This window comes from Camelus dromedarius, chromosome 11 (genome assembly GCF_036321535.1).
Source record: "Camelus dromedarius isolate mCamDro1 chromosome 11, mCamDro1.pat, whole genome shotgun sequence".
In the NCBI taxonomy this organism is placed as follows: domain Eukaryota; kingdom Metazoa; phylum Chordata; class Mammalia; order Artiodactyla; family Camelidae; genus Camelus; species Camelus dromedarius.
Genome location: NC_087446.1, coordinates 10,047,138 through 10,060,595, shown reverse-complemented (window position 1 = coordinate 10,060,595; position 13,458 = coordinate 10,047,138). Strand labels below are relative to the sequence as shown.

The 13,458-nt window shown below is 53.1% G+C and overlaps 1 protein-coding gene across 3 annotated transcripts; it reads right to left on the bottom strand.

Moving 5' to 3' along the window:
* Positions 1–2,745: 2,745 nt before the first annotated feature.
* On the bottom strand, positions 2,746–13,444 carry TXN2 (thioredoxin 2). Of its 3 annotated transcripts, none has more exons than XM_064491487.1 (4): positions 13,336–13,444; positions 12,281–12,543; positions 10,286–10,409; positions 2,746–3,655 (listed from the first exon to the last, which is right to left on the bottom strand). In XM_064491487.1, the coding sequence occupies exons 2-4, from the start codon at positions 12,541–12,543 to the stop codon at positions 3,542–3,544; spliced, it is 501 nt and encodes a 166-aa protein (XP_064347557.1). In that variant the 5' UTR covers positions 13,336–13,444; the 3' UTR covers positions 2,746–3,541. The 3 variants fall into 3 exon arrangements, with proteins under 3 accessions (XP_064347557.1, XP_031319059.1, XP_064347558.1); XM_031463199.2 differs by having other exon boundaries at positions 13,382–13,404; XM_064491488.1 differs by lacking the exon at positions 2,746–3,655 and adding an exon at positions 6,812–6,886.
* Positions 13,445–13,458: the final 14 nt, after the last annotated feature.

Genomic DNA, 13,458 nt, shown 5'->3' with positions numbered 1-13,458 from the left:
TCCACCGACATTGTTCTCTGGACCCTCCCAGCCCAGGGCCCGCACATTAGGGATTTCCGGCAACCTGGCCAAACCACCTTTGAGTTCCTGAGCAGCTTTCCCTGGGTGGCTGGGGTTGGGGGCTGAGCTGGCCCGGCCCCTCGCTCAGGGCAGGGCTGGCTGGGAACGGTACTGGCACAGCCCTGACAACATCCCCTTCACCCACAGGTCCTGGCCCCAGAGACTGCCCTTCTCAGAGACACGGCTGCTCTCCTCACTCCCGGCTCCTGGAGCCCAGGGACGAAAAGGCCGTGACTCATTTTCATCTTAGGGTTGTCTGAAGTCAGGGCACTTGGCTTCAGGTCCCTGACAAACACACTGCGACCTGGGCAAGCCACCTGTGCCTGGATGATGCCCCGGGTCCCCTTGCGCCCCGACATTCATTCAGGGTGACCCACCGCCCTTTGCTCTGCTGTCTTAGAGCATAAGCTTCTTGAGGCTGAGGTCAATTTCCCTCCCATGTTCGTATGTTGAGAGGGAACCCATGTTAGTGACCACCATTCAGCCATCTAAATGCTTCTAAGACCTGCGAATGCTCTTGGTGGTGAGCATTCCTATTTGGAACGGCATCTTGATCGTTCTGCTGACATCACTCTGTGCTCAGCCTCCTCATCTATGAAATGGGGAGAACTGCCTGGCCAGAAGAGAGGTGGGGGGGTCACAGGAGAGAACATGAGTAGAGGAGCCAGCATGGCAAACTCAAGTTTCCAACTCTGCCTCCCACCTCCGGGTCAACTGGATAAACTTGGTATCAGAGGAATAAATGTACAGAAGCCATGACCCAGGACATCTTGAGGCTGAGGGGGAGCCCCTTTCCAGGGCTTTCAGGAGGTATCTGTGCTGCAGAGGGGCTGGGGGTCTCCCCCTGCCCCCCAGCAGGACTGCCAGCCCCTCCCTCTTCCATGGGCCCGGGAGCCGAGGCACCCAGAGGGCAACAGTGGGGCCGACGATGCAGAGCCAGCAGCGTCCTGGTGAGATCAGCGCCGTGGAATTAGTCAAAGGGGATCACCCTGAGGATGCTGTGCTCACGGCCAGTGACTCATGCCACGAACAGCCTCACGGGCAGAGACTGCCAACCCGGGACGGCCGTGGCACCAGCTCACCTCGCCCTGCAGCGCACCTTTTAAGGAGAAGGAGCTCCGGGGCCTTTGCCAGCCCTTCTCCACACCTTCCCAGGGCGGGAGGAGGGGCCAGACCCCCCCCTCCACCGGTTCAAATCGGGCAGCGACACTTTCAGATGTGACCTTGGGCAAGTCAATTTCTCTAAACCGGTTTCTTCACTTGTAACATGGAAACAATACTTGTCTCACAAAAGAGGAATTAAATGAGGTAATGCATATAGAAAGTGCTTGGCAAAGAGCACCTTTTAAGGAATGGCAGTGGGGGACAGTGGAAAGGGCCCGGGTTCAGGAGTCAGGGCACCCGGCTCTGAATTCTGGCCCCAACCCTGCCTTGCTGGGTGTCTTTGAGTTACTCAACTCTGCATCAGCGCCTCTTCTGTAAAATGATCTGACACCACCTGCCTTGGCAGCCTGTTGCGGGATTTAGGCGCATCCACTACATTTTATAAGACGATGGGGGAAGTGCAGGGGCCAGCCCCAGTGCCTGTGGGCTTCACGATCTCGGACAAGGTCCCCCACCTTCCTGAGTGAGTCTTGTGTAAAAGTGAGCGAAGATGGTAACGCCGGCCTTGGGAGGCTGCTGTGGAGAGGTGCTTAGCACAGCGCCTGGCGCCCAGGAAGCGCCCTCTGAGCACTGCTGCTCTGAGTCATCTAACATACAGCTCTGGGCCTTTCCCCATGAATGCCAGTTGCTGGTTTATTTCCCTTCCACATGCCTTTGACAGATCGCAGGCCTGCGGCTTTCCAGAGGCCACAGGCCCTGCTTCAGAGACAACCCCACCCTCTTGCATCAATCACAGCAGCCTTCCCAAGACAGTCCTGGGGCCGACCCCCTCAAGTCCCCAGAGCTAAGTCCTGGGGCCGACCCTTCAAGTCCCCGGAGTTAAGTCCGGCAGTTCCAGTAGGAACAGGCGAGCCACTGAGAAAAGCGCACCCAGCACCCCAGGGCCAAGGGGAAGGGTGTTGGGACACCCCTGCTATTTAAGCCCCACAGCTCCCAGGAAGCAGGCACCCCAGCTGGGCAAGCAAGCCAAAGGGCAACTTGGCCACATTAGGGAGAAGGGGTGGGCTTTCCTGGCTGGCAAGCCTGGTTCGCCTGGCACCCTCCTCTGTGGGCCGGAGGGGCTGGGAACAGGACAGGGCAGAGAGCTTGGCCCTGAGGCTGCGGAGTTCCTGTGTACACCCAGGAAGGACAGCCAAGCTCCCTCAGGGTTGGGAGTGGGGAAGCGGTCCAGGTCTCCTGCAGGAGTGAGCACCAGTTAGAGGAGGCAGCCCCAGAGGATGAAGAGGATCAGCTGTGAAGAGCCCAGGCTTCAGAGGCAACCACGTCTGGGCAGAACCCTGGGCTCTGTGCCCTGTGAACCTCAGTGTACTCATCTGCATAATGGGGACAACAAACACCCCTCTGCCTTACTTGTACATAAAGGCGTCCCCAGAACTTGGGCCACCACTGACAACAGTATTAGTAACTGGAAGGGCTGGTCAAGGGCAAGAGGGTGGCAGAGTCAGAGGAGGAAACAGGGACAGCAGCCCAGCCTGGGAAGTGGTCACAAGTGCTCCCAGAGCCCAGACAGAACGGAAGCTGTCCACAGCACAAGCCCTAGTTTTATTGGTCCAGTTTTTTTCACAGTGAAGCCTCCTGCTCAGAGAACCAAAGGGCCAGCTAAAGGTGAGGGAGGGTAGGGTCTTGGGCCTTCCAGAGTCAAGGGTGTGAGGATGCCCCCAGCCCAAAACATGTCTGCTGCCCTTGTGCCTGGGAGGAAAGGGGGACGTGGCTCTTTGCGGGGTGGGGGGGTGAAGGTGGATACAGGGTAATTAGGTGCAGGGCCCAGGGTCTGTTCTTCACCACGGGAGGTAGAAGGGATCACATAAAGTTCTTTATTACAGACCTACAAAAAATGAGAGAATTACATATTACTCTCACTTGTTTGGGTTTCTTTTTTCCTTCTTTTTCTTTTTACAAAACAGCAGCAGGAAAGAAAGATGTAGGAGGCAGATGAGCCAGGCACCGGGGTTCAGATTACAAGGGACCGGGGGACAAGGACTAAGCTGTCACCGCGGGCTGGCCCCAGGGTTCTGTCCAAGCATCCTGGGAGATGGGTGACAAGCCCTAGGAGGAGCAAAGAGAGCGGGTGGGAAGACGGCTGTCCCAGCTCAGCAGCAGAACCACTCCTCGGGCAGCCACCCTCGCAGTCAGCTGGGTTGGGAGCACGTGTGGCTCCCATGTTTGGTGGCCTGGTCTCCAAAGCACAGGCCCATGGGGCCAGACAGAAGGGAGGAGGCAGAAAGGGATGGCACAGAAGGGCTGTGAGTTCTATCGGGGTCCCCCCAGGACCATGGGGCCCAGGCGGTCAAGGGCAGTCAGGATGCTTCCCTGCTTGTCAGCCAATCAGCTTCTTTAGGAAGGCCTCTAGCTGGTCTTCATCCTTGATGCCCACAAACTTGTCCACCACGTCCCCATTCTTGATGGCCAGCACGGTGGGCACCGCTGACACCTAGGTGGAGGGGACAAAGGTGGCTGAGTCACTTGGAGGTGACCATTCATCCCAAGCCTTTGAGGAGCTGGTGGCTTCTGCAGGGCAGTGATTGCCCAAAGCCATGGGTGGGGCCCCTTCTCTTCGGGCAGGGGTACAGCAGGGCCTGAAGGCCCACCCACTGGAGAAACTTTTCCATTGTGGGCTCCCAGCAGTACCCTTCCTCCCCCAACCGCATGACTGACTCACTGTCCCAGTGGTTTGGCTGGAATGACAGGAGAGATGAAAATAACCCATGCAGCTGCAGGCCAGGGCTGGGGGTGGGGAGGAGCTGAGGGGCTAAGAGAGCCTCCCTGGGGGGCGGCCTGCCACAGTGGGGACTGGGAGATGGGAGTCTGAATCCTGACCCTGTCGCCCACTAGCTGGGGGCCTGGGCCGGGTCACACCACCTTCGGAGCCTCGGTGCCCCGTTCTGTGAGATGGGGATGACAGTCTCTATTGTGAGGGTTTAGAACGAGGATTAAAGATTCGTATTTAAAGCTAAGTGGTCAAAATTCTGGGGCCGAATGACCCAATCTTGGGCCGCTCTGGGCAAGCCACTTCATTACGCCAAGTCTCGGTGTTCTCATCAGCAAATGGAGATACCACGGGGACTTAATATTAGAGGGCATGGGTGCCGAGTGAGATGATCTACGCAGGGTCTCAGCACAGCGCCTGGCACATAGTGAGTGCCCAGCAAACAGGCTACAGAGGGCACATCACGGAAGTCGGACCCAAGGCCCCACTGGGGCTCCTGGTGAACAGGGCCCAGAAATAAACGGACTCGGCCCGGGCAGGGTGGGAGGAGGGGCTCAGCCTGTGCAACATGACGCTGATTTATTAGGGCCGTCGGACATTCTTGGCCTGTGAAGCATTTTCTCAAGCTCCCTCAGGGGACATGTAGAGATTACACGGCATGTAAATGAAGCCCCAGACCTGCTCTGACATCGCATTTTCTGCTGCCTGGGCTCCCCGCCTGGCACTCGGGGGCATTTGAAAAAAACCATATAAACAGAACAAGATAAGCACAGACTTTTTTCTTACACACCAGTTAACTACAAAGTAACAACAGCAATTTCCACAAACATACCAGGTCTTCACACATCCTGAGAGATGTCCTGCCCCTGACTCATCCTGGGAAGCCAGATTTAAGATTTAAAATGTTCGAATTATACATATGGGTTACAAAACAGAAGCACAGGCCTGACCTCTCTCACGTCTCAGATGCCACTGCCACTCACGGTGTACCCCTCTCCTAATGGGCTTTGGGGACAAACACAGCAGGTAAGAGGTTAGTGCCTTCAGGCCCCTTCAAGGACTGTCCTGGGGCTGCTGTGGGTGGCAGCTGACACACTGCCCAGAGGCAGTGTGTAGGCAGACCCACCTGGTGGTGGACTGACCACGTGTGTCCCTGCTCGTGGCCCCATCACTGGCTCCTGTCCTTGTCATTCCTGACCCTGGCATGGGTGGTGGCATGAAGTGCAAGGGCCCAGTACGTGGCCGCCTGGTCTCCAGGCCCAACCGTGGCCTGGGCTGCTTTGTCTTTTGCGCCCTCTAGTGGGCGGTGGAGGCAGCGGCCTCACATCTGGCAACTCTCAATCCAGGCACAAGGCTCACGCAGCAACTGTTAACTTCGCACTTAGTGGACGCCATGCTCTCCTGTGCTGAAATAAGAGCTGGATGTCAATCAAAGTCTAGTCACTACCGATCAAGGGTGTTCTTTGAAGTTTGAGCCTAGACACACACACACACACACACACACACACACACACACACACACAGCCATGGGTTTGCCAGAAGCTGGCTCTCCCAGGACACCGCAGGGATACCTGGGCTGTGATTGCACTTTCCTCCCCCACAAGGAGGAGGATGTGGCTTTACTGATCCTGAGTTTGGCTCACAAATCAGGAGGGGCTGGTGCTTGTAAACACTGCCTTAAATGGAAGTGCACAGGTCCCTGGCACGTCCTTCTGGAACAGCGATGTAAGTGTAAGGGGGCTGAGGTGGAGCAAGAATTCAGCTTGCCTCTCAACTCTGGCGCCACTGAGGGAACAGAGGGGCCGGAGATGTGCTGAGCTCCAGGGGTGTGAGTGTGTGTGTGTGTGTTCGTTCTCTTCTCACCAACCTGCTGCCCACCCGCCCACACTGCCACTGAACTCAGTAACTATATCCCATCTCACCCCCATTTCCTCCATTTGTGAACTGCTAAGGATCTACCAAGGGGCAGGCACAGCACTCGGTGTCACAGGAGACTGGTGACCTCCCCCTTGGCTAACTGCAGCACTAACACAAAGGAAAAGGTCACTGTCACCCCAGCTGCCACATACTGGTGCTTTTTAAGTGTCAGGGAGAATACAGGCCATTTGCATGTGCTCTCTCATACATCCCCACCTCCAGGTGGGCTCATTTTAGAGATGAGAAGACTGAGGCTCAGAGGGTGAATGATTAAGTGGTAGAACTGGGATTTGAAACAAGATCTGTTTGACTTCACTGTCATGACATCAAACTACGCTGTACCTCTGCCCAAGAGCAAGGAACTGGAGATAAATACTGAGTCCCAGCAGGGCAAGGAAGGACATGTCAGGAAGCATTAAAAGGACTTCATGCTTCAAATGAGAAAGGCCAAATGCTTTGTAGAGCTTTTGGATACAGGACGATCCTTGGAGAAACTATTACTGAAAAAACCAAATCCAACTATATGATTCTGGAGACGGCAGAATTACGGAGACACTAAGAAGATCAGTGGTTGCCAGGAGTCCAGGGGGAGGAGGGAGGAAGCGGCGGCGCACAGGGGATTTTGAGGATGGGCAAACTATTCTGTACGATACTGTAATGGTGGATACATGTCGTTACACTTTTGTCCAAACCCATAAAATGTTCACCTCCAAGAGTGAACCCACTTGCTGACAGGCAGCCTGTGCTGAGATGGCCGGTGAGAGGGGCTCTAAAGAGAGTAGCACCTCTGCTGGTGGGTGCAGCTCAGTGGTAGAGTGCTTGCCTAGCATGCATGAGGTCCTGGGTTCAATCCCCAGCACCTCCATTAAGAAATAAGTGACTAAACCAGTTACCCTCCTCCTAAAAATTAAAACATTAAAAAAAAAAAAAAAAAAAAAAGAGCGAGCAGCACCTCCCCTAGAAGGCCAGCCCAGAGAGTCAGAACTTTCGCTCCTTGATGTTTGGTCCTGGACTCCCACCAGTGGCATCACCTGAAAACTTGACAGAAATAAAGAATCTCAGACCCTTCCTGAACCCACTGAATCAAAACCTACTTTTTAACTATATCCCAGGTCACAGTCATGTCTGAAAGGGCTGATTTAGAAGACTTTCAAAATTGGGGGAATATGGTAATGACTGTAGTACAGTGCATCCCAGCTACACATCGTTTCAATAATATTGAAATACTATTCAATGAACTGTCTATAAAGTGATACGGACCATTAAAAAAATTCAAGTAAAAAACCCAAACAAGGTACCCCAAATGTTCACAGTGATTTGTTTGGATGGTAAAATTATTGCTTTTTGGTGGTTTTTATAATGCTTTTTAAAGGGGATTCTCTGTAAGACAAGAAAAGGATAAAACTCCGAGTGTGAGGTCAGGAGCAGAAGCCCCAGAGCAAAGTATTAAGGGTCAAGGGTCCACACCCTGATCCACTCTTTCCCCTCAAGGTCTGAAGGACTAGGGAACGCCCAGCCACTCAGCGGGAACCCAAGATGAGAGGGCAGACTCTTCCCTCCATGGGGCCAAGGCAAGTGTGCGTTTGGGGGGCACCCCAATCCCCTGAGTGACTTTCCCTTCCCTCCTCTGGGAAACAGTGAAATTCTAGGGTGGACAGTCGTTTGGAGCATAAAGAGTGGTGTGAGGGGAAGGAATGTGTGTGAGGAAGGAGGCTCATCCCAAGGGTGCGTGCTGGGCACCAGGGGTGGCAGGAGAGCTTGGGGAGAAGCACCTAATGCCCTGAATATAATTTAAGGCAGTTTCTCCAAGTGCATCCACCTTTTGGGAAAGGACTTCAGGCCTTGGAGGAAGCTGTCCCAGAAGGTACCATGGACCTCTTGGCTGAAACTTCTGCAGGCTCTCTTCCAAAAGAACAGGTGTGAAGAAGGAAGGGAAGGGGTGGGGGTGGGGTCAGGAATAATCCCCGCCGGAGCTTCCTAAGCTCTGCGAAGATGTCAGCCGGGGCTTGGCCAACCCAGAGGCCGGGCCCCGCAGCCTTGAAGTCTCTCCATATGACCTGTATACTATCTGGACAGTGGACAGATGGAGAAGATCCTACAGGAGGACCCTGCCCCCTCACCACACACACTCCAGGCTTAACCGTAGGACTTCGGAGCTTGGCCCTATGTCACCTGGAATGCAGGCTCCCTGGAATGCAGCAGGGGTGGTTTTGGAAATCCTCGCCCCACCCCTCCTCGTGTGACCACAGCTGGGGAACTGGGTTATTCTCTCTTGCATCCTTACGGTCACCACAGTTCCTGGTACACAGAGGGGCTCAGGACGTGTCTGCTCAAGGCCCAGTGGCTGAGGCTGAAGCTGTGGCATCAGGCGATGCCAGGAGGGAGTCTGCTCGCCACCTGGGGGACGCCCAGCAGCTCCGGCTCTCAGAGCACACCAGGGAGCCACATGTTCACTCCCACAGCTGCTGCGGGCCTCTAGGGGAGGGATGGACAAGCAGTGAAAGCTAGCGGCCTCTAAATGGTCAGAGAAGTGCCCCCTTGACTGAGCAATCAGTGGAAGAGCTTTTAAAGAAAACAAATGATTCATTCCTTCTCTTAAGCTCGTGAGCAGCCCCCATCAACCAGTCCCATGGACAGTCTAACTTCAGTAATATCCCCTCAACCGCCTGCAGTCGTCATCAGCGGCTCTGCCTGCCCAGCACTGATCTCCTTGGCCTCTGGTCAGGGAGCCTGGTTTCCTTTGGGCAAGTGCTCCCAGCCCAGCTCCAGGGCAGCCAGCCTGTTCTCACTTCAGCCCATTTCCTGCCAAGCGGACCAGCTGCAGGATGGGCATCTCTGTTTGACCTGGCCTAGAGAGGGTTGAGCCTGGACTTCCAAACTTGGAGAAAGACAGAGGCCACCTCTTTTAGTCACTTATTACCAGGGCGGGGTGAAGGTTCACCCTAGTCAGATTCAGATATCTTATTTATTTTAAGAGAACCAGAAACCCGGATTTTCACGTGCAATCTTCTGAGTTTTAAATATCAGCATCCGGTTCAGCATTTTAAAAAGACACTTCGAGGGCCAGACCAGTCATGTCAGTGAGCTAGATTTGTTTCACAGGCCACCAGGTGTGACCTCAGCTCTGTAATAACGCTGTCCTCAGCATGGCTATCCAGGCCCCTTCCAATGTGGCCGCAGTCGGCTTTCCCTGCTGCCTGTCCTCTCACTCCTTGCTTGACCCTTCACTCTGGCCTTCCAGCCACAATGGACCTCTCCCCTTTCTTCAGCTACAGTGATCTCCAAGGCCCAGACGAAGAAGCCCCACATCCCACACGTCTCCTGCTCCTCCTCCTCCAGGGCGCTCTGCTTCAGGCACACAGGCACTGATGTTCTGTGAGCAAACGTGTGCGACCCTGACCTCAGGGCCTTTGCACATGATGTCTGCTCTGCCTGAATCGCTCTTCCAAGGAGCTGCATTGTTCATTCCTTACTCCCTCCAGATCTTTGCTCAGATGTCAGCTTCTCAGCGAGACCTTCCCTAGCCCACCCTTTGAAAAATGAAACTGCCCCAGCCCCGTGCCCAGCACTCCCACCTGTCTTCCAGATTTGTCCTCTTCCACAGCACTTATTATCTAAAACAGGGATCAGCGAACTGTAGCCCATAAGCCAAACCCAACCTGCTGCCTGTTTCTAGAAATGAAGTTTTACTGGCCCACAGCCACGCCCATTTGTTCAAGTGCTGTCTATGGCTGCTCTAGTGCTACGAGACAGGTGAGTGCACCAGAGACCAATGTTCTGCAAAGCCTCAAATACGTACCACCTTGACCTTTGGAGAAGAAGTTTGTTGACACCCAACCTAAAATACTAGCACGTAGGCTCCATGAAGGCAGGGATTTTGTCAGTTTTGTTCACTGCCATCTCCGCAGCACCAAGTAACAGCCCTGGCATTTAAGGAACTCTGAATACATGTCCGTTGAAGGAACGCACGAGCCAGTCAAACACAGGAGACCACCTCATGTCTTTGGGTTTGCTGTGCTCTCAACCCTTCTGTCTTCTTGGTGCATCCTTTGTGGCTCTGCCCAGAGGGTCCCTCTAATGTGACACATCCTTGTCCCCTCTACGCCCCACCCTGCCCCGCCAGGGACAAGCTCATCTTATCTGTGCCAGAATCATGCATGTCTGGCTCACAAATGGATGGATGAATCCACCAATGAAGGAAAGCATCAGTTTCCTGAGACTCAGAGAACAACCTGGTGTTTTGGGTCGCACATCCCACTTCCTAAAGGTGGTGAAGAGAGACAGGTGACTCAGAGGATCAATGGAGTCACTTTTGCAAAGAGCTCTGAATTCTTGAGATCTCTAGAAAAAATCAAGACACCCCCTTACCAACTCCCTGGTGGTCTCTAAGACATTTCCCGCACCAGCTGTCCTGTACCAATCCCTGCCAACCCGTACCTCATACTCGATGGCGAGGTCCGTGTGGTCGTCAATATCCACCTTGGCCATCACCACCTTCCCATGCTGCTTGGCCACCGCCTTCTCTAGCCTTGGCCCCAGGATCTTGCAGGGACCACACCACCTCGCAAAGGGAGAAAGAAGCATCTCGTCACAAAAGCCCTCACCAATCAGTCTATGGTTTCCCAGGACCTTCCCTTGCCCCGTGTCTTTTGAGGGACCTTCTGCCCTCATTACCTCTGCTTATAGTGTCTGAATATTAATGAATGCTGACATGCTAGTTAATGTCAGGATACTCTGCTACTGGGGAATTTTCACAGGTCCTAGACTTCTAAACACAGGCCTCATCCTAAGACTGTTAGAAATGTTATTTCACTATGTCTAAAAGAAATACACTGTCATACAGATGAATATGGGATTTGAAGTTAAAAGGTTTGGGTTCAAATAGAGGCTCCTCACCAACCAGCTAAGTGCTCTGGAGCCTCAGTTTCCTCATGTGAAAGAGAGACTCTATCTTAGAGCTGCGATGAGAAATCAACTAAGGCAACGTGGACAAACGTGTTGCGTAAGCTGCAGAGTTACTCCAAACACCTCATGAAACCAGAACTAAAGGGAGTGGCAACCAATGGCTAGGGAGTGTCTGCAACATGCCCGTCACTGCTCTAGGACCCCCACAGCTTTTACTACACAGAACCCTCAGCTCTGTAAAGGGAAAGCAAACATCTTCCTAAGAAACTGAGGCCCGTACAAGTCACGAGACTTGAGCAAGGTCACAGAGTAAGAAGCAAAGCTGGGACTGCAGCTGAATTTGGGTTCCAAGTGTCTTCTTTTAGCCACCGGTTACTCTGTGATTCCCCAAGTCCTGTGTCAACTGTCATCACTGCACTGAACACAGGTGTCCCCTCTAGGTGGTGAGTCTAGGCTGTCATCCATAAATATGTGGCACTAAGGACAGTGCCTGGCACTGAATGAATACACTCACCCTCTGCTTCCTTGCTGGGGAAGACGATGAGGCATCACCCCACTTATCACTCATCTTGGAAGCCCTCTCTGGTGTGCTCACCAGACAGGAGGGCAGGACAGCTCCACCTTCCACGAACCCCTGGTGACTCCTATTTTATTTTAGCCTTTAAAACCCTTTGCATTCAGAGATTTCAATTAATAAACTCACAACACCCCAAAACCCAGTCTGCAAGAACTTATCTCCTATCAGTGAAGAAAGGGAGGCACAAGGACATCATACGGCCTGCCCCAGGCAGCCAAGGCAACACAGTGAGTCAGAGAAAGAACAAGAAAGAAAACAAAAGAATCTGTCAGTGGTTTGCCCAGAAGGCCTTCTAACTTCTAACTCAGGCTGCACTGCCTCCTTTCAGGATGCTTCATTCTGAGGGCTCTGTCCAGTATTTTTGGAACCAGGTGTCTAGCCAGGCCCCAAAGGTCTGGAAATGAAGAAGGCCAGGCCAACAATCAGAAGGCCACAGGCATTTAAATATCCCTAAAACAAAACAAAACAAAACAACAACAACAACAAAATCCCTAAAACAAACCCATACAGCACTGTGAAGAAACGCTTGCTCATCCCCTGCATGCTTGGGCACCACTGTGGCAGCACTGATAACTTTTGCTACCCCTTCTCAGTTTGGGTGGCAAGATGTTAAAATAAAATCAACTGTCTGCAGGGCCGGGAACTGGTATACACAACAAACCAGATGATGGTACAGTCATATTTTTCCTGTTTTGGTCCAAGCTGAAGATGACTCTGACCCATCTGGGCAGTGAGATACAGAACATATGTGTCTCCCAGCACTAATCACAGTGAGCTTTGAAGACTATTTACTAGCTGTCTCCTACCAGCCTACGCTTAATCTTTGAGAGCAAGGACTGGGTCTTGTCAACCTTTGTATCTACGTATGAAAAGCATCAAATGTAGTACTGAGGCATAGCAGGCACCTGAACAAGTGACACCCTAGTTTTCAGCTGACCCCCAGGACTCACTGTGCATGGAAATCCACAACCACTGGCGTCTCACTGTTGACAACTCGGTCTTGAAAGTCAGGTCCATCCTGGATGTTAAAGGTTGTTGTACAGACTCTTGTGGTGTTTATTGACCGGGCTTGGCTGGGTGTTACTGTCAGGTTACTAGGACTGTGCTGTGGGGTCTGCAGGGCCCTGGAGGTGAGGGGGGCCCACTGACCCTGAGAAGGCTTCCTGGAGATTACCGAGGCCAGGAACCTCCTCAGGAGAAGTCGCTGAGCCATCTGTGAGAGGAAGAGGCAGAAAGAGTGGGGACAGACAACAGGAAGTCAACACACCAGAAAAGGAAAGGTATGTGGGCGTACTGGGGGGCTGGAGTTACAGAGCCAAAAGCAAAATGCCAGGAATATATAAGATTTCTGGAGTAAAGGTGAGCAAAGAATGAGAATCAAAGGGAAGAAGGAATCACAAACCAGGACAGGAAAACTGGATCAACAACCAAAAAATCAAAATATTGGTGTAATTACAACAGAATGAAGGGAGGGAGCAACTAAAATTTACAGAGCACCTGCTAAGAGCCAGGTGTCTTACCTTACAGTAGTCCTAGATCAACCCTGAGGAAGGTTCTATAATACTACTGCTCATATTATGACTCCGAGGACCCTGAGGCTCAGGTAAACTGTGACATGCCCAAAATAGACCAAGTATTAAATGAGGGTCAACAATGTAACCCACGGCGGTCTGAAAAGCCCTTCTATAGATTACTCTTTTAAATAGTGTTTTAACGGGACAGTAAGGATAAAGAGGGGTTGTCAAAGGATCAGGAAAGAGGAGCCGCAAGAATTCGAGGAACGAAGAGGTAGGGGAGCAGGAGTGTTGGGGGGAACTAAAAAAGAAGGGACGTGTGTACAGAGGGAAGTGGGGAACTGGACGCCACCAGAGACCCTGGCTCCTCGGATGGCAGGTTCCCCCCGCCCGGGGCCTCCACCCGCTCGGCCGCCGGCCCGCACTAGAATGCGCCCGCAGAGTGCCTCAGCCGCGACACCACCTCGAGCCACCCCCCACGGCCCTCCTACCTCCCTGCAGCGAGAGTGGAGGGATGCAGAGCTCGGCCCTACCCACCGGTCAAGGGGACTTCTTCCGTCACTTCCTGGGGGCGGGTCTTTGCGTCACTTCCGGGGAAGGCAACCTGGAGCAAG